At 32.2% G+C, this 26,898-nt stretch overlaps 1 protein-coding gene across 2 annotated transcripts in view; it reads left to right on the forward strand.

Annotated features, from left to right (window-relative positions):
* Positions 1 to 26,898, forward strand: part of LOC129953707 (uncharacterized) — a 515,388-nt gene that overhangs the window by 352,014 nt on the left and 136,476 nt on the right. For both annotated transcript variants that reach the window (XM_056067080.1, XM_056067079.1), the window contains exons 5-9: positions 22,802 to 22,929; positions 22,997 to 23,227; positions 23,300 to 23,489; positions 23,561 to 23,688; positions 23,772 to 23,990. In XM_056067080.1, coding sequence (XP_055923055.1) covers positions 22,802 to 22,929; positions 22,997 to 23,227; positions 23,300 to 23,489; positions 23,561 to 23,688; positions 23,772 to 23,990 — 896 coding nt within the window. The remainder of the gene's footprint in view (positions 1 to 22,801; positions 22,930 to 22,996; positions 23,228 to 23,299; positions 23,490 to 23,560; positions 23,689 to 23,771; positions 23,991 to 26,898) is intronic.

Below are 26,898 nucleotides of genomic sequence, written 5' to 3' on the forward strand. Positions count from 1 at the left end.
TACTTGGATGTCTACTAATAAATTGTTTAATTATTATTATTAATAGTGTGCGTATGGCAATAAAAAATGAGTTATTAACTATCATATGACAGTTCTGTCAAATTAATGACGTTCTTTTTCATTTTTGATTGGCATTCGCAATCTGGTAAACAATTACCAATGGAACACTTTAAATAGATGTAATTGACTCAGATTTTGTGAATGTGTTCTCCTGTTGACTTGGTAAATTTTTTTTTATAGACATTTTATGACATTTGAAGAGCTGTGTAAGACTTTGACATTTATTTACTTTTCGCTGGAATCGAACGCACTTTTTACATTTTATATTCAAATTCTTTTCTTCAATTAATTTTTGTTGTCAAAATTGTGACGGTAATGAAATAAATTCCTATTTGAAAACCTTTAAACTGCTCAAGCTCTAAAAACAAACTTAAACCACAATAACAAATTGACATATACACTACCGGTCAAAAGTTTGAGACCACCTTCAAAGGGTTGCTTTATTTGAACCTGGTGCTTATGTTTATGAATGAATATAGGATTTTTTTTACCGGCATTGTTAACTTAGACCATTCATAAAAGGTTCAAGTGAGAAAAAACAGATATTAATAATTTTTGTAAATTATGAGAAATTTTGTGAAAAAAGGTTAAAAAAAACAGTATTGGGTTTTTGGCTTCTATTTGGATTTTACATACGAGTAGTTTTTATTTTATGACTTTTTACATTCAATTTGGAAATAAACCACTTCTACGACCCCAAAACAAGATCAAACGGTTGGAATAGGATCAAACGGTTGGAATAGGCCAAAACCCATAAGGATTGCACAGATGAAGACTTCAACAGAGTCTTATGGAGCGATGAGTCCAAGTTTGAGATATTTGTCTTAAATCGCAGAGTGTACGTCAGGCGCAGTGCTGAACAAAAGTTGCTACCAGACTGTTTGGTCCCAACTGTAAAGCATGGAGGCGGTTCAGTCCACTTATACACATAAGAGGAAAGAGAAAACCACAATGGTGGGCCTCAGAGCTTGACTCGCTCAGAAAGGAATGCAGGAAACTTTTAAACCAGGCCAAAGCTGCAAGACTAACCTCTCATTGGGACTCTTACAAAGAATCCCTAAGAATCTACAAGAAGGCACTAAGGAAATCCAAGCGATCTTCTTGGCGATCCTTCTGTGGCATGATAGAATTAACTTCTGAAGCCTCTAGGTTACGGAAAATTCTTTCAACTAATCCAGCTATGCCAAACTGCTTGAAAAATACAGACGGCTCCTGGACAAATTCAAGTAATGAATCGCTGAACTTACTATTGGACACTCACTTTCCAGGTAGTTCTCTTACCGAAACTTGCAACAGTTTTATACGTTCAAGTTCAAATACAACATATCCACAAGGTCTGATCACAAAGGATAAGCTACAATGGGCTCTCAACAGCTTCAAACCATTTAAAGCTGTAGGACCAGATGGTATAATACCAGTCGAATTACAATAGGCTTCTGATATAATTGCACCAATCCTTGAGGCAATTTTTACCACCTGTCTTTACCTGGTCCATGTTCCCTCGGCATGGAGAGAAGTTAAAGTTGTTTTTATACCTAAAGCAGGTAAATGTTCCCAAGTCAATCCTAAAGATCTACGACCTATAAGTTTATCATCATTCCTTCTTAAGACCCTGGAAAGATTCAAGATACAAGACTTCTTTCTTCGTCTCAACATGCCTACTGTAAAAGTAAATCGGTGGAAACAGCGTTACACACTTTAGTACGCACCGTCGAATATTCCCTCCATCATAAAGAGTTCCCTATGGTTGCTTTCCTTGACATCGAAGGTGCCTTTAACAACGTGGACAAATCTGCAATCACATCTGCACTGACATCTCTAAATGTAGAGAGTTCGCTTCGGGAGTTAATTCATTTAATGCTTACTAGCAGAATAATTAACTCAAAACTGGCCAACTCTTATAGTAGACGATTCGTTTGTAGTGGGACACCGCAAGGTGGTGTTCTATCCCCTCTCCTCTGGAACCTAGTGATGAATGAAATCCTAACTAGTCTGGATGCGGAGTGTTTCAGAGTGATAGCCTATGCGGACGACGTTGCCAAAGCAGTTTCAGGAATGCATCTTAATATCCTAAAAGAACTCTTACAAAATGCCTTAGACAGACTAATACTTTGGGCTGATCGGTGTGGACTGGGTGTTAACCCACACAAAACCGATCTGGTCTTATTTTCGAGGACATACAAAATTCCATTTGTCAACCCTTCCTATATTAAATTAATCCAATTAAAATTCTCAGACGAGGCTACATAGCTGGGTCTTGTCTTAGACAAAAAACTAAATTGGAAACGCAACGTACAGGAAAGAGTCAAAAATCACGCATTTGCTAACACATCGGTTATCAGACCGATTTTAACGTACGGTGTGGCAGTATGGTGGACTGCTTCAGAGAAAGGTATAAACAGGGATAAGTTAAATAAAGTCCAACGTTCAGCCTGCCTATGTATAAGCGGATCGCTTCGCACGACCCTGTCTGCGGCACTGGACACCTTGCTCTACCTTACACCTCTTGACATATTTAGCAAACAAATAGCTGCAAGCTCTGCTATTCGCCTCAAAGCTTCGTCGTAGTGAACGAACAACAACATTGGCCACTGCGTAATTCTAAGGTACTTAGAATCAACTCCAAAGCACTACAATTCGACAGAAACTTCCAGATTTCTATGCTTACCAGATCTTTTTGGGAGGATAGGACATTTTTGGAGAATGAGTCAATCCATTTTTACACAGATGGGTCAAAAACAAAAGACGGGGTCGGTAGAGGTGTGTACTCTGAACGACTAAAATTAAGTCTCTCATTCCACCTTCCCAATCATTGTAGCGTGTTCCAGGCGGAACTTTTGGGGATTAAAGAAGTCTTGTCTTGGGTCAAAGAAAACGTGATATCAACATCTGATATCCGTATTTTCTCTGACAGCCAGACCGCTATCAAATCTCTGGACTCTGTCTCTACAAACTCTATGACAGTTCATAACTGATCATCTCTAATGAAGATGGCACAACAGTTTAATATTCACCTTTGCTGGGTGCCGGGCCATAGAGACATTCCAGGTAACTGTAAAGCAGATGAACTCGCCAGGAACGGTACAGTACAGCCCATAGTACCACGTTTGGCAAGTACTGGCTTACCAATCGCTACTTGTAAACTGCGTGTTTTACAGAAGCTGTATGGACGAGGAAGAGGTGGAAACAGCTCTTCACCTTCTCTGTACATGCCCTGCTCTAACTCAAAAACGCAAGAATTACCTAGGAGAATTCTTCTTTAACGATCTAAACGATCCAAATCATATCGGTATAATCAGCCTCTCACGTTTCGTAAGGGACTCAAGCTGGTTCCATTGAGCTTAGGAGGAAGCCTCAAGATTCATGTGGTATCACAATGTCCATCTTGGACAGCAACTATAACCTAACCATAGCCTAACCTATTGGTTTTTTAAATAAGTAATTTATGTTTAGTAAAAAACTAGTTTATATTTTTCTATCATTTACAACTAGACATGCTCTTGACTTTTTTCACGACGTATTAACTTTTTTCCTAAAACTTCAGTTTAGGGGTTAAAACTCGATATTTCTCTAATTTCAGAGGTGGTCTCAAACTTTTGACCGGTAGGGTAACATTCAAAGACGTACTAGATTCACCTTTTTGTTTCCATTTTGGCAGATGAAATTAGATTTAAAGTTTCTCATTGTAGTTTATGAATGTTTCCATTATATTAGCTGCATAAGTGTAAAAGGTTCTGATTTAGATTCTGAAATCAGCAACAAATATGACGTTTATTAAAAAAGATGCAAAATGTCAATGGAAGTGTCAAATAGTTTGACGTTTGACCAAACTAAACAAAACGAACAAACCTTTTGTTTTACTGTATGATCTTTCATCTGTCATTTTTTCTTAATCCACTTAACAATGACAAACTCAAATTTTCGTTTAGCTTATTTGACAGATCCTATAAAACATTTATAGGTATTATTATTATCAATTTAATTCCAACCTGTAAAAAATTTAAACATTTAAAAATTATCAAAACCAGATTTACTAAATCAAATTAACGATAAGATAACCTCGTGCCTCTTCCAATATTAAAGAGTTCATAATCTTTTCGACTTCGACTTATCATTTCAATGAAATTTCCGTTCAAGCAAATCAATTGGGTATAAGTATGTTAGCCATAAAAAAAAAACATTTTTAAGTGGCTTTTCCCATAACTTACTAATTCATCATGATTATCTTTAAACAAACTTAATGTATATTGATTACATCAACTATAACAAGCAAAGTTACCCTTGTTCAAATTGACTCAATAACCTAAAGTTAATCATTTTTACAATCATAGTCTGGATGGTAAAGTTGTATGAATGTTCTTAAACTTTTATTGATATTTGACAGATAAGTGACATAAAACCTATTGAAAGATGTTCTATTGAAAGTGAAAGTGAAAGTGATATTTGATTGATTTTTCACTTTTAGTTCCAAAGTTTAACATCAATTTGGTTTCATACGAGTACTTTAAATGAACTGATTTAACTTTTGTTTGAAAATCTTTAAAGTACAACCGAAAATATTATCCCTAATAAAAGGTAACATTCCATCTCAGACGCTAACATCGTGATAAAAATATAACAACTACCCAAAGGTTTCACGATTGGCTATTTTTAGATAAACAAAACTAACAAAAAATATTAAATAATATTTATCAACCAATCAATCTCGAAACTCTTTCTTCTTTGAGTATTATGAAGGCCGCTTATCATTACCAAAATAAACAATGTTATCATATGCGTTATCATCGCACAAGGGTCAATTCAAGGGGAAAATATTTATATACCTACATACGTGGGTTCATTTATTGGAATTTATCATGATTTGTGATCCAATTACTATTCGATCAAAATAAATTGGAACTTGTATATTATAACGATGTTTATTTACAATAAGGTAAAGGTACACATTTCTGATAATTTTCGGTAAAGTACGGAAGCGTAGAGAGAAGTCGATATCAAAGTTAGACATCTAATGTGTAATCATCATAAGTGGCTGGGTACCTTTATAGTGATAATAATTATCTGACTAACCGAATGTCTGATATGGATAAGTTTTTATTTTTATTGATAAAATAGAATTTCAATATTATTAATAACTGAAATTGTATGACAACAAAAACCTACGACTTTTTTGGTAAGGCGTTGCTGTTATCGAATTGAAATTCAATTAGGAATGACGCTAATTTGAACCTCGTAAAGCTTTTAAAGAGTTAAAAAAGAATAGACATTTCAACAGATAAATAATTTATATCGAGAAGTCGGTCTTTTTGTAGAAAGGTTTTTGGAAACTAGGAACTCAAAATCGCATCTCGAACTTCTTATAGCCGCTAAAATATATCGAATTCATAACAAAAAGAGGTTCAAGAAATGGAGTGAAATCGAACTTGAAAAACAGACAAATTTGTTGTTAGTGTAACACATTTCTTTTCATTTCAAAACGTTATTCACGATGTGGCTTAAACTGATAACTTTTCATCCGTGCCCTCCTGTTGATGTTTCTTAATCTTTAACAACTGTTAATAGCAAACATATTTCGAGCAATTGTTAAATCCAGATGTTCCAAATAGGATTTAGTTTCAATATGCAAAACCTGGCTTCAAAAATAAATTTGATGCACCAATTTCAAGGATAAAAGTGTTTATATCGATAAACAACCAAAAGGATGGAAAGGCTGCGGGCCCAGATGGTTTACCCACAGAATTCTACAGATATGGTACAGATACTCTTGTTGTATCTCTAACAGCAGTATTCAACCAGATCTTAGAAGGAGGATCCATTCCAAACCAGTTCAGCGATGCCTTGATTTTCCCAATCCACATGAAGGGAAGCACTGAAGTTTGGGAAAACTACAGATTAGTCTCGTTTTTGAACTCGTCATATAAGATATTTACTTCGATTCTGCTCAGCCGTTAAAATTAATGGATACACTCTAAAAATCTGCTCAGTGAGTTCCAAGCTGGCTTCAGATCGGGCTCCTCCACCGTCGATCACATTTTTGTACTCCGCTCGATTGCTGACTCGTTTCTATCGAGAAATAAGAAACTATTTGCATTCTTCGTTGATTTTAAAGCTGCTTTCGACACCGTGGATCGCAATGCCTTATTTTACAAGCTTTACCAGTATTAAAAAATGTATACAAGAGTACCAAATCATCAGTTTGGAATTGCCAATGCTTATCAGAGTGGTTCGAAACGAAATCAGGAGTTAGACAGGGCTGTGGACTCAGTCCAAGATTGTTTGCACTCTTCATTGATGATATCGTCGAAGCATTACCAGCAGGAATTGAGTACGCATGCGTTAACATTAAAGCTCTTCTTTTCACTGACGACATTGTCCTACTCGCGTATACACCGCAGTCCCTTCAGCTAATGATAAATAAGCTTGCTAAATATTGTAAAAAGTGGAACTTAGTGGTAAATTTAAGTAAATCCAAAGTGATGGTTTTTGAGAATGGCGGAGGAAGATCGTGTGCAAGTGAGCAATGGCACTATAATGGTGAAAGAGTAGAGTTTCTGAAAAAATAGGAGTCTGATATACTAAGACCTTGAGTATGAAAAAAACATCTCACTGACAAACTTGTTAAGGCGAAAACAGCTATAAACGTAACATGGAAGCAATGTTTTAATAATAAGGAAATTACGCATTCCAGTAAATTCAGGGTCCCCGAAGCTGTATCGGAATCAGTTATGTTTTATGCGGCGCAAGCTTGGGGAGGTCGGAAATATGAAAAAAGTGGTAAAACTGCTTAGATTTTACATTAAACGGACTTTCCACCTTCCTTTGAGTACGCCCCAAACATGATCATGTTGGAATCAGGTCTATTGCTTTTATTTATTAAAAGACTCAAGCTGCAGGTCGATTACATCCTCAAAGCTCTGGATTTGCCAAGTTATCGTCACCAAAAAAAAGTAGTTCTTCAAACAATCCAATCCCGAAGTGGATGGTTTAAAGACTGGTTAAAACTTGCAGAGCAGGTGGATGTTGACCTAAACTACAGTAACCTCTCCTCTTGGAAACCAAATTTTTATCGCTCGTCTGAATGAAGCCTCAAGAACCCAATGCACGGAGCAAGCCAGAAGCTTACTGCACCGCTTGACTAGGCGTAGACAAGACTACGATCTCCGGGAAAGTAACTAATTCCACGACAAATATACCATCGAACAAATTTCGTGCATGTTCCGGCTAAGAGGAGAACTCCTTAATCTGAAGTACATTCCTCACCGCGATGACTTATCGATTTTATACAACCTGTGCAACTTGAATGATCACGAGGATGTTTTCCATTTTGTTGGGCGATGTGCGATACTGAGAGATATAAGAAGACTTATCCTAGGCAGTGACTTTCTTTCAAATACTGAAATCATAAACCTTCTTCAGGAAATGGAAGTCAGAAAATCATATTCATATTGCAAAATAGCACTTAAACTGCACTTTCTTTTTTTAATCTATATAAAGCTATACTTTTAGTTGTCAATCAGGCAGACGGCAATGCCATGGCATCATATTGATTGTATTAACCAAATTATTGTTAAAAATCTATGTTTAAATAAAATCAATCTAAATCTAAAAAATCTAATCAGTCCGTTTTGCAAGGATCAAATATGGACCGACAAAGTTTGATCAATAATTAAGCTGACATATGATCATTTCAACATGAAAAAAATGTCAATGAGACAACAAGAATCCTTAGAACTTTTTAAGTGGAAAGGAAGATCTCAGCTGAGTCCTCAGTTTTTTTTTCGGAGATTTCTGGCCAAACATGTTTAAATTCGACATCTAAATAAGACTTTTTGACATCTGTCGCAAAAGTGTAAACAATTGCAACACCAGAAAGTTAAAAATGTTTGTTTTCTCAAATTCAAATGTATGTTCCACTTAATGGCTAAAAAACAAACACGCTAAATCTAAAAAATCAAATCAGTCCGTTTTGCAAGGATCGAATAGGGGCCGACAAAGTTTGATCAAAAATTGAGCTGAAATATGACTATTTCAACCTAAAAAAAAATATCAATGAGATAACAAAAACCCTTAGAACTTTTTAAGTGGAAAGGAAGATCTCAGCCTAGTCCTTAGTTTTTTGTCGGAGATTTCTGCCAAACATTTTTGAGTTCGATACCTAAATCAGTCTTTTTGACATCTGTCGCAAAAATGTAAAGAATTAAAACACGAGAAAGTTTAAAAAGGTTGTTTTCTTAAATTCAACACGCTTCTTCATGGTTGCTTTGAATGACATTTTTAATATGACATTTCTAAAATGACACTTCTGTCATTAGCAGCTGTTATTTTTTCTCAAAAGTTTGTTTTGATTTTTCGTGCATTTTTAAATCGAAATATTGAATTTATGGCACACAGCCTATCGTGGAAATTTTCAGCTCATGGAGCAAGAAGAAGAGCAGACTGAGAGACGTTAGTGAGTCCGAGTACTCAATCTATGGAGCTCTTCAATCTATGAGGAGTTTTTCGAAACTCATTTTCTGTTCTAAAATTATAAAACTCTTTGATGAAAACATTTTATAGTTATTTTATTACATTTTCCCCTTTTCGAATAAACAATGGTTATCCCTATAAAAGCAAATATATTTTGTTTGTTGACTTTTTTTACAGCTGTTGAGCTGTCAAACAAAGCAAATGTTCAGCAAATTTTAACTAGAGCTTCCGTTTGGAGTGACATTACGTATAACATTACGTTATTTCCTTACGATTGTCAAACGAAATGTGAGGTCGAAGCTTCATTGTGATAGCATGCATTGAATTCCTATGGCTGAACTCCTAAACGTCAGGCAAAGCCGAAGCTGAAATGTGTTTGTGTTTCAGCCATAATCGTTTGCCTCTATCGATATGACATTGACATCTCTGGACGATTTTTGAAGGTGTATGTCACGTCAAACGTCAAAAAATACACTCAAGAAAATTGATATGCGACACAAATGATCTCAAAAATCTTAGCTCCTATAATGTTCTTAAATTTTATCGATCGTATTTATTTAACTTTTACATTACATCTCCTTCTTCGAAAAAAATGAAGACTCATGACATCGACAACATTAAAACCTTATTTTAATAGATTTAATTTTGAATCTTTTTTGAGTTGCAAATTGTCTTCGCTCAATGTACGATCATTTTGCTTATTGACGGTGCCAGTTAGCAACCAGAAATCATCCTTATCATTAAACACTGTAAAATGGACGAACTGCTGTATGAATTTTACGAACAGATTTAATTATTTATTTATTGTTCTGGAATTTATGATGAGTTACCGAACCTTATTGAACACATTCTCAACTGTCAAAATAACATTCAATTTAAGTTTCATTATTTTCAAAAGACCAAAAACGCGTTCTTTTTCTGAAGTTAGTCAACAATCGTAAGTTTTTGTCATTTCTAAAATCTAAGATTGTTACGATCTGAATAAATATCATCACGTTATTCCTACACTCTTTTTTGAAGTGTCAAATAAGTAACGATCTTTAACAATCGATCATTTTGGTAAATTTCAATGATCTAATCAGTAAAGATACGACTTTGATAGTGGTGGACAGGCTTAAGTTTTGGTGTGGTAGCTAAAAGCCGTAAGACTTTAGTCTAAAGCAAAATACAGTGTATTGCCTACGTCGATCGAGTGACAAATGTCAACACATTCTCAACTGTCGAAACAACGTTAAATTTAAGTTTCATTGTTTTCAAGAGACCTAAGGTGCGTTCTTTTTCTTAAGTTAATCAATAATCATTATTTTTGTTTCCAAGTTTGTTACTGGCTCAGCAGTTATATTTTCAATTGTTTTTGAGCAAAGCCCATGGTTTCGATTTTTCACATCACTTACTTGTTCCAAACGCCTGAATTGCTTCCACCAATTTTATTTTTGCTGGCTGAGAAAGTGCTTTATGCCAACCCAAAAGTGCTTAGTTTTCTGACCCGTTACAGACAAATTTGCATTTGATTTGAAGTGAATTTTAACAGCTTCCATTCGTTCTTGAAGCGCGTTTCGTTCCATTGCCATTGAATTGTTACCACTCACTAGAATACAGAAAGAACTGAAAAGTAATGATTTGAGCTTTTAAAATTTTAAAATCAAGGCCCTTTAAATGGTGATCCAGAAGTGAAATGCCCGGAAACTATTCTGAAAGTCTTTATTTAGAATTGACCTAGAATGACAATATACAAAACTAAGTTCTAAAAAGTTAGGGAAATACGTCGAACTGTCAAAGTGAATGGTTACAAATACTCACGCAATAAATCGTACATTTTTGAATTCATTGATTTAAAGTTATAAATAAATTTTAAACATTTTTGTTACTAGTAGTTTGACGGATGAACGATTTCTTACAAAAGTTGTTAAGTTCTTAAGTGATATTCTCGATATGTCACTTAGCAATGACACTTGAACAAATTTTGTTGACATAAGCAAAGTACAGAAAAAATAGAAACAGAATAATTTTCTGTACATTGAACTTAAGCATTTACGAGTAAGAACAAATTTGATCAACTGAATTTAGAAAAAAAGTTATTAATCGATAAACATTATAAACAAGCAAAAAAAACGTATATTTTATGAAGTCAAAATTTCGTAACTAAACCATCATTTATTTATTCAGTTTGAACAAAATTACAATATTTTGAAAAAACAAAACAAAAATTCTTCTTACGAAATTAAATTGTTTATTTTTTCTTCTTTGTGTTGAATTACCAAAAATTATTGCTATATTTTTAGTACACAAAATGTCAATATTGACACAACATCTGGCCTCAATTTACTTAATTCCTTTTGTCATTATTCATTCCAACAGTAATCACCTGTTTAAATTGTGTGTCGAAATTATGCTGTGTAATAATATTAAAGCAACTGATACAAAATAAAAACAAACATCTTTATCTATTTGCTTTTTTATTATTTGATAACAGTTAAGTTTATTTTTACAGCTAACACTAGTATTTACCAAATAATATATTAAAAAAAAAAGTAAATTAACAACAAGAAAAGTCAAAAATTAAAACAGATAACAAAAGCTTAAACAAACTTTAGATAAGCCCAAATACTTCTCTGCTTTAAATAATTTAAGTGCAAACTTAAGAAACCTCTAGTATGTCAATATTGTTTGAGGTTTACTTAAGAAACTGTCAAAAAAATAACTGTTGTTCAAGAGGTTGACAGATGAGGTTGTTGTCTTGCGAGAAAGAGAACGAAAGAATCAACTTCGGTGGGAAATGACATTTGAGAAATCACAATATAATTAAATATTCTTATCATATAAAAAATTAAGTAAGAGTTCTTATTACTATCCGCCTACAGGAATTTGTTTAACTATATGAACAACAGGTTAAACATTTATAAAAATACTGGTTCGTGTTTTACATGATGCAATACTTGATATTTTATTGCGATGTTTAATTTTCAGAGTTGTAAACTTGTAAAATTATTGTTTATGTTTTATTTAATTAAACTTCTGGTTTTCGTTATCTTGACCCTTGTTTTTTGGAAGATTGATAAAAATGAGCAAACGATAAGATTTCTGCTTTTGACACATCGCTCAAGTGTCAACTTAGATGATTCACCATCAAATAAATTGACAGTCATCGCTGTCAAAAGTTAAATTGCACAATAAAAAAAAAACATGTTGATAAGCATTTTATAATTTTTCCCATAATTTTTGTCACATAAAAGTTTATTTATAAAAATTGATGGCCGTACATTTTTTTCTCGTTTCCGTCAGATTAAACTTGATTGTTTTTGTGTCAGTTCACGAAAGATGCATTTTTGAAAATAATTTCCTGACCTTGAGTTATCATTGATTGAACTTTTCTGCCCGCATACTCAAAATATTATACATACTCGTACATATATTTCAAAAGCGATAAGAACATGCAAACTTGTATATATATTTAATTTTTTGTATTTAATTACTTTTTTAAGTGAATTTGTTGAAATCAGCAGCTTATACATAGTCGTTAAAAAACTCTTACGTGGTATGAACTTGTTATTATTTTTATTTATTTTTTGTTTTTCTATTTCTTAGCAAATATTAGTTTTGAAATGTATTTTTATTTTATTTTGTTTGGTTAGTTGAACGCACCCTTGAGTTTTTCTTTTTTGTTGTTGTTACTGTATTTCTGTCTTACCCTCTGCCCAGTTTAAGGTAAAGGCGTAATAAAATAATTAAATTTATTAAGTTGAAAATTGATAAGAAAAAGTTTTTGTTTATTTTGATCATTTCAGAATAATTTGAGTGTGAAAATGTAATTTTAGTAGATTGTTGATGAATTTGATGTAATGTTTGAAAATAGAGTGGAATTTTAAGTGAAGTTGAAAGTGTTTTATGTTGAAAGTATTAAAAATAAGAGTTTGTTTGACATCACTTGAAAGGTTGTTAATAAATTTTAAAAAAAGACGTAATTTATTTACGGAAATATTTGTAATTGATAACGATAAAAGTTTTTTTTTTTATTTTTCCTTAATAAATCGTTATCATACAAACGCATGCCTTTTCTTGGTAATATGTTTTTCTAGGCTTGCCAGATTGCGCGATTTATCAAGAAACGTGCCATATGTTTGTTTTATGGTTGCCATTGTAAAATTTGATTTTGAAAAAAAAACCCTATGTGATAATATTTCTGATTGATAAAAATTACCAAGTTCAATGAATTTACTCGTGTGAAATATCAAATCTTCGTGAATCAGATGTGCATGAATTGCGGGCTTGAATGCAGGGTTCTTGAAAGGAGGTAATACTTATTTTCAACAGATAAGTTGGAAGGTAATGTTTCATTTGATAATAACAATTTTCTTGCAGCAGTCTTTGAAGGCAACCTACTACAGAATTCAATAATCTGCATTTCTAAAAACAATATATTTAAAGAAAATTAATTATTTTTAATGACATTTAGTACCGGTTTTTTCGTAAATAAATTCCAGTGTTAAAACATTTAAGCTGTTATTTTGGAATTCAGTGTTTGAACAAAAAAAATCGAAAGTATATTAAAGTTTTCAATGTACTTTGTACTATTCAATTCTTAAATTTAAACGTAATTTGTAAACAAAAAATGTCGAACACGCATTTATTTCAAACGTTACAGTTACGAACTACACCAATTTCAATTTGTTCTTGAAGCGTATGTCTTCATTTTTAGTACTGCCGTAGTTTTTCCTTGTAAAATGTCAAGAAATGACAGCTTTAGAAGTGAAAGGTGTACAAACGGCTGGCCTCTTATAGAAAAACCCTTTATGTATTATTGAATTTTCGAAAATTGATACAGAATTTCTTTAATCGAAATTGTCAAGCAGTACTTCAAATGTCAACTGTCAAATTATGAACAAAATGTCCAGCAAAGAAATTCAGTTTGAAACCGTTTATTGCCATTTACTTTTTAAAATATTTTAAATGGTTACCCAGAAAGAAAATACACGAAAAATGTCCCAAATGTTTTGATTTGTAATTACTATGATAATTCTTCAACTGAAAATGAAAGGGAAAGTTTAATATGTCACTTTCCAATCAAAACCAAAAAAAAACTTAGTTCTGTTTGTAAAAGATTTCAAATCTGCCAAAATCAAAGCATGACGACTGAAATTGTTGTTATTTTGTCAAAAAATTAATTACTTTAAAATTATTTTCCTTTGATGATTTAGCTTCTTTAGCTCTAAGATACTTAAAACAAATCACACAACCAATACGTAATTTATTTAATATTTTTTGTTTGACAATTGTTAATCTTACAGCACACTTAAATTCAAGCTTCCCAATGGAGAGGAAATTTCACTTCTTCACAGTTTCAATTTTTGCAAAAATTCGCACTCAATTTCAAGTGATTTAAAAAAAAAACTTTTTTATGTGTTAAATGTCATTTTCTCTCCAATTCTTTTATTTTATACATGAACACCGTAACGTAATGTTATTAAATCTTAAATGAATAGAACCAAATTTGACAGAATCCCGAAATTTGGAATCGAACATACCCGCCAGCAAACTTTCCAACAATTATTTTTAGATTTCCCGAGATTATGTCAAAGTTCTGCTTAATATTGTTTCATCCAAAGTGTCAAGTTTAAAATGATTATTCAATAGAAATCCAGATAATTTTGATGAATTTCAAGGACTTTGATGTTAATCGACCGGCTTCAGTTTGTGTGGTAACTAAAAGCCTTAAGACTTTATCCAATACGGTGTTATCCCTACTTTGATCGATCAACGCGGGACTAATAATTTTTGGGTTTTAGCAGTCATATTCCCAGTTGTTTTTGAGAAATGCACAAGGTTTTGATTCTACACATCACTTTCTTGTCCCAACAGCTGGAATAATTCCACTAATTTCACTTTTGTTGGCTGAGAAATTGCTTCACGACAATACTCAAGATTCTTTAGTTTTGCGAATTGTGCCTGTAAAATGTTCACTATATTTGAAGTGAATTTTAACAATTTCAATTCGTTCTTGAAGCGTATGTCGTTCCATTTTTAATATTGCCGTTGTTTTTCCTTGTAAAATGTCAAAAAATGACAGCTTTAAAAGTGAAAGCTTACTAAAACCTCTTATTGTATTATTGAATTTTCGACAATTCATACAGAATTTTTAGAATCGAAACTGCCAAGCAGTATTTCAAATATCCAATGTCAACTGTCAAATTATGAATTTAAACAAAATGTCATTCACTAAAATACACAAATAAATACAAAGTAATGCCGATTTTTTAAAATATATTTGGAGCATAGCCCTTATAATGGTTAACCAGAAGACAAATGCGTGAAAATGTTCTGTGTTTTTGATTTCTTAATTACAATGATAGTTCTTCATAAAAATAAAGGGACGTCACTTTTCAATCAAAACCGAAAAAAAACTTAGTTCTGTTTGTAAAAAATTTCAAATCTTACAAAACTAAAGCATTATGACACTCAAAATTGCTGAAATCGTTTTTATTTTGCGCACAATTTGTTTCTTTTAAACTATTTTACATTGGAAATTTAGCTTTTTTTAGTTCTAAATTACCATAATAAAATTACACAATTAATACGTCATTTATTAAATAGTTTTTGTTTGACAATTGTTAATCTTACTGCACACTTCCCAATATAGAGGAAATTTCACTTTTTCACTGTTCCAATTTTTGCAAAAGTTCATTTTTTCTCCATTTCTTTTATTTTATACGTGATCTCCGTAACGTAATGTAATTAAATCTTAAATGAATAGAACCATATTTGACAGAATCACGAAATTTTAATCGAACATATCCGCAAGCACGAAATCAGCCTGAACAGTGACGCAATGAGGATAGACCCACCGGCTGGAGTTTTCCTGGTAACTTAAACCCTTAAGACGGTGTAGTGCCTATTTTGATCGATTAACGCGGAACTAACAAACTATAGGCCTCAGCAGTCATATTCTCAGTTGTTTTTGAGCCACGCACACGGTTTCCATTCTCCAAATCACCAACAGCTGAAATAATTCGACCAGTTTTACTTTTGCTCGCTGAGAACGTGCATTTACGATGACACTCAAAAGTTCTTCAGGTTTGCAAACTGTGGCTGTGAAATTTGAAGTGAATTTTAACAATTTCAATTTGTTCTTGAAGCGAATGTCGTTGCATTTCGTTTGTCGCAGTATTCGCTTGTTAAATGTCAGAAAATGACGGCTTTAAAAGTGAAAGCAGAAACCTCTTATCGAAATACCCTTCTATGTATTGTTGAATTTTCGAAAATTCATACAGAATTTCTTAATCAAATTTGTAATTTAAATGTCAACTGTCAAATTATGAAATTTAACAAAATTTCGACCAGTAAAATTCAGTTTGAAACTGTTTATTGTCAAATTATTTTCATTTACTAAAATACACAAATAATTGAAAATTATTGTTTTGACTTTTAAAAAACTTTTGGAGCAAGGCATTTTAAATGTTTATCTAGAAGTGAAATGATCTAAAATTTCAATGACAATTTTTCAACTAAAAGTAAAAAGGAGAGTCTTATATGTATGTCACTTTTCAACCAAAACCGACAAATCTCAGTTCTGTTTGTAAAAGATTTCAAATCTGTCAAAAAATTAAGAATGACACTGAAACTGTTATTATTATTATTGTTATTTTGAACACCATTCATTTCTTTTAAATTATTTTGCATTGGTATAGCTTTTTTTAGTTCTTAAATACCAATACCATTATCAAATTTAACAATTAAAACGTCATTTAATAATTGTTTTGACAGTTGTTAAACTAACTGCACGAATTGGCTGCGTTCAATCCCAGGTTGGATAGAGTATCTTCGATAGGTGGATTTTTAGATACCTTGTTGAACCAGTTGGACACTTGTATTGAGATAGCTGTAAAAAAAATAACTTTTTTAATTTTATTTCTAATTCCTTCGCAACAAAAATTGACCCGTGTTCTTCAAGAACTTTTGCAATTTCTTGAAAAATTTTGTTTCGCCGGGATTTGGGTCTCGGAGCTGGTTCTTCCCTTTCTACACCCCTCGAAGAAGAGCAGAATGGATTTATGTTCCCAACCATAAATAAAAGGAATAGAGTAATTCTTCTTTGGGTTTTGAATCATCTGAAAGAATAACTTACCTTTCCTTTCAGCGGCCTTATTTGCTTGTAGCTCCACAATCCGTCGTCTGCTTTTATACATAAAAACAAAAAAGTTAGATTTGTGTATTTCCCCAAGGTTAATATATATTTACCTGTATTTTGTTCTACTTCTGGAACAATATGAGCTTTTGAACTTCATAACGCTGGACACTAGACTGGAGGTAAGACCTGGCAAATTGATCTTCTACAAAATGAGAACACAATAAGTCAATTTTGAATTTAAAAAAAAAATAGATCATAATTACCTTCTAAAATTCGGAGGTAAATAGCTTCTTCATTGTCTTTTATGTACAGAACATCCTCAAATACAACTTCAACTAAAATTTTGTATCTTTTTGTTTACCAACAAGCTAAAATCAATTTTCAAGTTTCTTAAAATTAAACCATGTGTTAAATCAGCTGTTATGTCAGATACCTACATACCTCAGAAACTCTTGGGTGCCTTTGGATTCCTTTTTTGACATCTCAGCAAAAAGGTATCCGGATACCCTATTTATCTGAGATTGAACGCAGCCATTAATTGAAGCTTCCTAACGGAGGAGACATTTTACTGTTCCAAAATTCATACTCAATTAAAAGTCACATAAAAAAAACTTTTTGTTAATTGTTAAAAATATTATTTTTTCTCCATATCTTTTATTTTATTTGAAGTTTCATTTTTTATTAATTTTATTTCACTTCTCATTATGCTGCAAAATTTGAATGCTTCTCCATCGATTTTAAACCAAAGTGTTATAAGGTCGAAAAGTGACGAATTAAATTTACTATCGTTGAAAGATTTTATTTCGTTCATACTCATTCTTTCACTTACACGTGACAGCATTGATGAAATGTCAGAATATGTCGGTAAAAGGATGTCAAATCTACTGGGTTAAATTTAGATTTCCGTTAAAAATTGATTTTTTTTTTTGTAGAGACACCAATGGAACTGTCATTGAATTAGTGCAACTTCCTTTAAGTATCAACTTTCCAGCAGAACATTTATATAATTGTATTAGTGCAAAGAAGGGTAAATCTACCGAAAAATCCAGATCTGCAGATTTGATCTTAAATCAAAAATAAATCAATTGTTTTTGTCAAAGAACGAAAAAACAGGAGAAATTAATATTTTGACAGATCTAGATTGAGAACAAGTTGATTTATTTTACCCATGAAACATGATAAGTTCTCGATGGTTCTGAAATGAACAGAATTTGTTAAGCACACAATTTTTATGCCAATTACAAATATATCAGAACTGATACGTTCATTTTAACAAGCATATTGAAATTTTTAATTTAACGCAATCTAAAGTTTTCTGACAGATGTCATTGTTTAAAGTGATCTTTACAATTTTTCCTCAAGTTAAAACATTAATAAAGTACTTAAATAAATGTGAACATTGTAAACACAAAACAGGTATTTTAATTGTTTCTAAAAGTATTTAGGTACTTCTTATAAAATGTATATTTTTCTTGTCTCAATTACAGTTGCTCCGATGTAAAACTATTTGTTTAAATGTTAACAAATTTTAACACTCAGTTTAAACAACGCAATATTGTTTCTCACATAAAATATAGTTTTTTTTCTCTATTTATTGACATTAATAATGTTAAGTAATTTTCTGATGTCAGAAAATTTAATTTTCTTATCTTTCGAAAACCATTTTCAACACGTATTGTTTGTATGAATATTAATCAAAGAGAGTGCAATAAACTATTAAATAAACAATAATGTTACTCCCACAATATTTGTTTTGTTTTCATATAGAAATAGAATTATTTTAAATGTAACTGGTTTTTCAAACTACTTAACATTATCATATCGCATATCAATTACCACTCTATCAGAGAATTAAGTTTTTAATAACCGATAGTAAAACTGTCCCTTTTTTTTAAATATACTATGATTGTAATTTGTTAATTACGAAAAATAACAACAACTATTTTTTCTTGCGATAAGATAGATTTTTTGACAAAAATTTATTAGAAATTACCAGAAATATTCGGTTCAATCAAGTTTTTTGAAAAAACAAAAATGAACTTCAAAATAATTTATGTATTTCAAAGAAAGAAAATAAAGAGAGAGATAAGAATTAATTTAAAATCTGCCATAAACGGGAGATATGAAGAGACTGATTCAGTTGTGTTTAGCCGGCATAAAATTAAAACACTGTTTGTTTTTCCCAAAATAAGGTGTGTTTTGAAGTTTCTTTTTTTGTATTTTTTTTTTGTTTAAACAATCGAACTTATTTACTTTGGAAAACTGAAATCAACATTTTTAACAATTTCTGAATAGTTGATATAATATATTGGGGGTTGTTGCGGAGCAAAAATATGGTGATTATACTAAATTAGGGGTTATTATTTAAATTTAACAAACAGTGATATCAAATAAGTCTTAGCTTTCACTTTGACATTCTCAAGATTTCTTTTTTTGTTACGTGGAAATTTTTTTTTCTTCCAGAGACTTCCTTCTTTGGAGTCTAAATGTCATGGTTAAAAAAGCAAAGAACAACAATCTTTTTGACAGATAAGACTTGTTAGAGGAACTAAATAGAATAATAGGAAACTTAACGAATCTGTCAAGGTGACAAGTGCACAAAAACGCTTTGAAGAACTCAGAAATAATACGCAATCGAATTTGAGAATGTAAACAATAAATACCTTTGTAAACAAATACAATTAACAGGGTGGTTTAAAAGTCCTGTCTATTTCAAAGTGATAATTCAATTTTTGGATTCAATTTTGTATTAATAACTTATTTTAGAATCACAAAGTATGTCTCTCAATTGAGTAGCAACTTCATGATTCGGGGTCTTTCCAAAGTTTTTTCCATAACACTTCGTAGGTCATTCGGGCTCATCCTGTATTTAACATTGTTTAAGGTTGCCAGATGCATACAATTTAAATACAATTTCTTAAATGATACTTCAAAAATAATATAAAATTTTCTCCAAAGTGAACATTTTGAAGTTTGTATACATACGATAAAAGTTTATAGCTCTCAGATATTTTACAGTCAAATAAGTTTTAGAAAACCAAGATTTAAATATTCATCTCATTAGATTCTGTAAGCGGTGTCATGGTTACCCTGAACATATTTACACATTATTTTTCTGAATATAATTTTAACCATCTTATGAACTTAAACAGTTATAAAAAAAGTTTTTTTAAAAGCTAATCGAAATCCACATTTTAAAACCCTGCCCTTGGAAAACCCTCTTAAAATGTTTTAAATCCCGTCTGCTAAAATACTTTTTTTTAATCGTTTAAAATCCTGGCAATCCGAATTTGTTTTTGGAACATAAGGTTTTTAAAATAATCTATATATATAAAAATGAATTGCTGTTCGTTAGCCTCACTAAAACTCGAGAACGGCTGAACGGATTTATCTTATCTTAGTCCTGAAATGTTCGTTCGTGGAGGTCTAGGGAAGGCTTAAAAGGCGAGTAAAAATTGAATAATTTTCGGGAAAACCCTTAAAACAGCCCTTTTGACAATTTGCAATTTACTAGCGCTGCATAAAGTCTAAAAGCAATCATATCTATGGAAATAGTCTTCGCTTGCGTTTTGGAGGATCTAATGTTTCCTTGATGCTCCCGGAGGAACCGAAAAAAATGTTCTTAATTCCATTGCTTTTGGCGAGGATCAGATCGTGAAATGATGTTGCTCTAGCGTTGGCTTCATCTGAAACAGAAGGCGGACGAACTGCGCATTCTGCCTTGAAATTTCCATTAAACATGCAAATCACCGAAACACCAATTTCCAACATCGCCAAAAATAGCGCAATGGCCAAGATTCTACAGGTATGCAAATTAATTGTTTGGGATGAATGCACAATGGCCCATAAGAGGTCACTGGAGGCGCTGGACAAAATATTGAAAGATCTTCGTGACAACCAAAATATTTTTGGTGGGCCCATGATTCAGTTGTCAGGTGATTTTCCCCGATCAACTGTTACTGATGAACTAATTGCATGCCTAAAATCAACGAATTTGTGGCACAACGTAAGGACACTCGAATTAACAACTTACATGCGAGTATTTTTGCAACATGATGAAACTGCAAATGTGTTTGCGAAGCAGTTGTCAGATATTGGAAATAATAAAGTTGCAATGGACACCTCGACCGGATTCATCACATTACCCACAGATTCTTGTCGCATCACAAATTCAAAAGAGGAGCTTATTCAGCGTGTTTTTCCAGGTATAGCGCAAGAGTTTAATAACCATAATTGGCTGGGTGAACGAGCAATATTGACAGCGAAAAATAAAGATGTCGAGGATCTTAATGCGATCATTCAGAATTTTCATCCAGGACAGTTGGTTTCCTTCAAATCAGTCGACACTTAAACCTTATGAACCAGGATGACGTAGTCAACTATCCCACGGAGAATTCAAATTCACTGGAATTGCCTGGATTACCACCTCACAATTTGCAGTTAAAAGTAGGATCAGTTGTCATCAGGCTGCGTAACATTAATCAACCTCGACTATGCAATGGAACAAGACTGGCTGTGAAAAAGCTGATAAATAACGTCGTTGAGCAACAATCATAAAAGGAAAATACAAAGGAGAGGACGTCTTGGTCCCGCGAATACCGATGATTCCAACGGATTTACCATTTGATTTTAAACGCTTACAATTTCCAGCACGTCTGGCCTTTGCGATGCCATAAAATAAATCGCAAGGACAAATTTAAACCTTATAAATAGCCAGTATTTCAAGAAAACTCTGTTTTTTTAAGTAAGCAACATGATGTGTCGAAAATAATAATAAAACTTTATGCTTTTTCCAGAAACCAGATTTCAAAAACTATTATTATAGAAAGCAGGATGTCAAATGATCTGATAATTTTTGATAACTTCATAACTCTGCCTACTGCACTTGCAGCCTAGTGTTCGAAATAAAGGTTTAAGAATAATTATTAAACTGGGGTACTTGGTTTTGTTCATGAAAATCAAGTTGCACTTTTTCAATTGGTTTTGTTAGCCTTAATTCAAACCAGAATTCTAAATTACCTAATCATGTACGGTTTTTGAGATATTACTTTTTAATATTAAAGAAAAACACATATTGAATCTGTCTAAAATATTGAAGTAGCTTTGTTTGTTAAATATGTGATGGTTTTCGAAATCACCACTAAAAAATGGCTCCAAAATGTATTTTTAAAAACTATGAATGTATTTTAAGTTTAAGGTTTGCTCAAAACTCATTTGCAGTCAAATAAAGCCTCATAACTAATGAGATTTTTTAGAAACTAATTTGATGCTAAAATGATTTAAAACTTTATCTAAAAGACAAAGATTAGCACTTTGTAAAATCATGATTGTTAAAGCGTATGTTGTGTTTTAATTATCTTTATCAAAATTTTAAGGCAGGATTCTAATCCAGGACATTTTAATCATTTAGAAAAGTATTGTTTTGTTTTTGCAACAAAAAAAAACAACATTTTGACGACCAGTGTTATCTTCTCAAATAACTCTTTGCACCTTTTTAATCATTCGAGCTTGGTTACCTGCCCACCGAAGTCTACTGAGTTCACAGTTTTGAATACGTTCAGTTCTCGTATGTAACGTCTCGCGATTCAATTCCTTAACACTAATTTCATTACTCATTTTGTCCAGAACCTTGAGTCTGAGATCTTAAAACTCCTTTCTATTTGCTTAGACAGATTTCAAAAACTTTTAAAAATGTAAATTCGTTTGCTATACTCAGCCCTGTACAAACCACAGTTTGATCATTAAACTCCTAAGAGCCACTCTAAAAATATTAATTAACCTTAAATCTCGTTTTGATTCTTCCCAAATATTGTTGACTTTTTTCAAGAAATGGAATAGTAGCTTTGAAGTCTATCGTTTTCTGTTATCATATTCATTTTCTTGTGTATATTCCTTAACCCTAATATATTCGTTTGTTCATTTCAAAAATTCAAAAACTCGAAATTTCAAAAAGACTTTAACATATCCATTCCAGGAGTTGTTTTTTATTTTACTTTTTAACACTCAAAAGCATAGCATCCAATTGATTTACCTGCGATTTCTGAAAACAGGTCTAAACTAATACCTCCTTGAAACTTTTCAACTTACTATATACCTCCCTACATTTAATTTTCAAAATGAATAACAAAACAATTTTCTTTTTTAAAATTCCAGCCCTACGAGTCCAATTCCAATAACTCCTCATCGGCAAATCGTGATCTTAAACCATACAGACGTGATTCCAGACCAAATACACCTCCATCGTCCCAAGGTACCATTGAAAATGGTCATGGGCAGTATCCGTAAGTTTACATTATAAACTTTCAAAACTACCTTCTCTTCTCATTTATACTTTTTTCCCATTTACAGTTGCTACATTTGTAAAACACTTTGTGCAACAAACAAAATGGAATGGCTGTCGACCAGTGCCGAGCACATGAACTCCCATGCAATGCATTTTCCATGTTTAAAGGGCAGCAGCAGTAATAGTGATCCAGCTGGTACTTCAAATCGGGTATTAGCATGCAAGGACTGTGTTAATCATTTAGCCCGTCAATGGGATACAATGGATGCGGAACGTGTTCCATTGGAACATAGAAGGTAAGTTTATGAAATAAGATGATTCTACCATCATCATAACCTGCTTCCTTTTTGTTTTTTCTTTAAATATAGATATAACATTCCATCACCAATGATGGCATCTAGTTCACCAAATGGCTCAAGACACGGTGGCATGAGCATAAACACACCACCATCAACACCATCGGTTTCAACAACACCAGCTAGCACCTCAATCTATTGTTTCCTTTGTGGTTTGCATTCAGATTTGACTCTAGCCCGAGTCCTGTACACCAGCAAGGAGGTTTCTTTAATTACAATTTGACCTAATTTCCAATTGAATTGATATTAATTGAGTTTTCTTTTTTTTTCTAGGGCAATCGACCATACTTCCCGCATTTACTTAAACATAAATCACCGCCAAATGCTGAGCAATTACGCTCCGATTATTCAGCTTTAGTTTGTACATTCTGTTATCATTCTTTGCTGAATCAATGGAGGAAGTAAGCTTCATTTATATATTTTATTTCTTTTCGTGATGGTGAATCTGTAATCCTCCAATTCGATTTTGGTTTTTTTTGTATAGATATGAAGCACAAAATGCAAGTGTGAATCCAGCTGAACGTAAATACAATTGGCACGATTACATTTGCCATTTGTGCGGTATAACAACGTATCGGAAACGTGTTAGAGCGTTGCCTGTTAACGAATTTCCATTTGTGAAAAGTCGAAAGAGCGACGATGGTCTTTTGTTGGAAAATGGAGAGTATGCGGTCGTTTGTTTGGATTGTTATGAGAGTTTAAGGTGATTATTATAGAATCTATCCAAAAACAAAGTAGAAATGGAATGTAATCTTTGGAAATTGCATTACCTTCATATATCTAAATTAATGGTTATAGAAATTAAGTTTAAGTGTATTAACATAGTTTCATAAGACATAAGAATAGATGAAGATTATGTTTAAGATTTATATCTAAGCTAAATGTAACAAAATGTCTAATGATTGTAAGATATTTTTTGTATTATTGTAACACTAATATTTGACCTTTCTTTCAGTGCCTTATTTTTGTTTATCCTTAAGTTATGCCTAAAAATGTTTTTTGATAGCAGTTTCTTCATAATGTCCTTCATCTTATTACTTTTTGTAACTTTTATTTGGAACTAATCACTAAATGTAGACTTGAGCTGAAAAAAGATAGCATAAAGAGCCTTAACAATAAATTTTAATAACATAACCTTCTGTCAGGCAACGAAAAAGATTCGGCATATCTCCTAGACGTAGAACACTCGAAGTGCTTGGTACCTTTAAGAAGATTGAATATAAGTTCTTTAATTGGTGGAAATGATTTTTGCAGAACTTTTATCGAGGAGGAAGAGGATAAAACAATAATGCACTAGCTCAAAAACGTATGATTTTCTTAGAATAATTCTAAGCTATAATGATGCCAATGATCTCAGGCTTCATTTTCTTAAGGAACTGCAATTGGTTTAATTGAGTTTAGAAAAAAATCTTAAAATTCATGCTGTATCGTAATGAGCTTTCTATTCCATCGCTGACTATTACTTGAAGCTTATTTAACCTAACTATCATTTAGCAGGTCTCCCTCATTTTTTGATCAATTTACTGAAACCAAGAAAATGAGGAATACATGCGAGAAATTGTCATAAGCCTATTTTTTAACTCAAGGCTAAGGTTCATCTTAGTTCCTCTTTTAAGGTGTGGAACTAATAATCAGTATCATATTATTAAATACGTTAATCGATTATAATAATAAACTTTCGTGTGGTCGATCACGTTATAATGATTAAATGATTAGCTTAAAGTAAGTTGATCATTACTCTTTTTTATAATTAATCATTTAGCCAACTGAATTGAATCAATGTGTTGTATTCTTTTTACTTTTAAGTTCAAATAAATGTTAAGATATATAATTCTAAAAAATGAAACACATGAAAGTATTTATCGCTAGAAATAAATGTCTTAATAATTTATATGAAGATGGCAAAGTACTTATAACTAAGAAACAATCATACTTCTATCTAAGCTTGCTTTTGAGTGTTTCAACCTAAGTGTTGGCAAAGTCTCATATTCCATAATCCACTGCTCATAAAACTTGTCAGGACAATTTTGTACACAGCCACTTAGCTATTAGAGCTAGAGTTTTTTTTGAAGTTTTCAATTCTCATGTTCTGGAATGGATTCTATCAGTTAAAATTTTCAAGGAATTGAGATAACAAGATTCTTGTTTTTTGATCAAATATAAGAATGGTGTACCTATCCTCCTAGTGTCCCAAAGAAATATTATAAGGCATATTGAGAATAATATTTTAATCGGAAATATTCCAATTGTTGATGTTTTGAATTGCGCATCATTGTCCCTAAAAATCTAATTTCCAATATAAATAAATTCCAAGGCGTACTTTGACAAAATTCAGGTTTTCATGTTGTAAAGATGACATAAATTAATAGAGAAATGAGAAACTTTATTAACATCTTTGCTACAATTAAAACAAATCAAATCAAATGGGGTGGCGCAACAGTCCGTTGTGAACCAGGGCCTAGTGACTTACAACTCTCAACCATTCCTGTGTGCGAGTACTGTTGTCAGGAATGGAACGGCTAGTTTGAGAAAGCACTTTTTCATGACAAGAATTACTCTTGAAGGATTTGTCAATTCCTCGCAAGAGGCAGTACCCGCGAAAATTATTTTTTTTAAATTAAGGTGGCACAGGTAGGGATTGAACCCAAGACCCCTTGCATGATAGTCCAACGCACTAACCATCATGCCACGGGTACTACAGCTACAATTAAAACGATACATATAAAAAAAAACGATACATATAAAAATGGCGACTGTGCAGACTTCTTTTGAAGACGTCTACCTTTTTTACGGCTCCTCGCCTGGGCTAAAAACTCTTTTAATTTTTGGGGAGAGTACGATAACTCAGGCGACAAAGTTTAAGGACGGATCTGTACAGAACAGTTAAAAACAAGCTTTTTTACTATAGGAGGGGTTGTCTATCCTCCCCCGTTTAGGAGGTAGGGGCAAATTAAAAAAAAATATGTACGTTAAATGGAAACAAAATAATTAAAACATAATGTTGTATACTTAGCTTGTTTTTCATTTTAAAGCAAGTCAAAACTATGCATAGTTTTTGAAAAAAAAAATAGTTTTAAACTCAAAATTTGTACAAAAAAAGTTAAAAAAAGGTTTAAAGTGTTATTTTTCAAAAACTTAATATTATATTCTATTGTTTTTCTTTAGAGTTCATTGGTCTTCAGAGTATTTATTTTTTTTTTTTGATCAAATAATGAAAACTGGATGATTTTATAGATAGACAGAGATAGACACAAACCAATAGTAAAAAATGCTTGTTTTTAACTACTCTATACAAATCCTTTATAAGACCTTGTCGCTTGAGTTATCGTAATTTTTCTTGAAAAATTTAAAGAAAAGAAAACTGGGTCGATTTGATATTCGTACCCTGTTTTAATCAGTCAAAAAATGTGGCTGTAATATTTTGTGGCATAACCTTTGGAAGCAATTACAGCTTTCAATCGTCTTGGCATTGACCTTGCCGATTTTTCAGTTGTTTCCAATGTTAATTGAGTCCACTCAAAGACAATTTTCTTTTTTAGGTCGTTTTTGTTTTAAATAGTTCATTTGTGTATTCTGCGGTCCAGTTCTTCCCATAAAAACTCTATCGGATG

Source organism: Eupeodes corollae, chromosome 1, assembly GCF_945859685.1.
Source record: "Eupeodes corollae chromosome 1, idEupCoro1.1, whole genome shotgun sequence".
Taxonomy (NCBI): domain Eukaryota; kingdom Metazoa; phylum Arthropoda; class Insecta; order Diptera; family Syrphidae; genus Eupeodes; species Eupeodes corollae.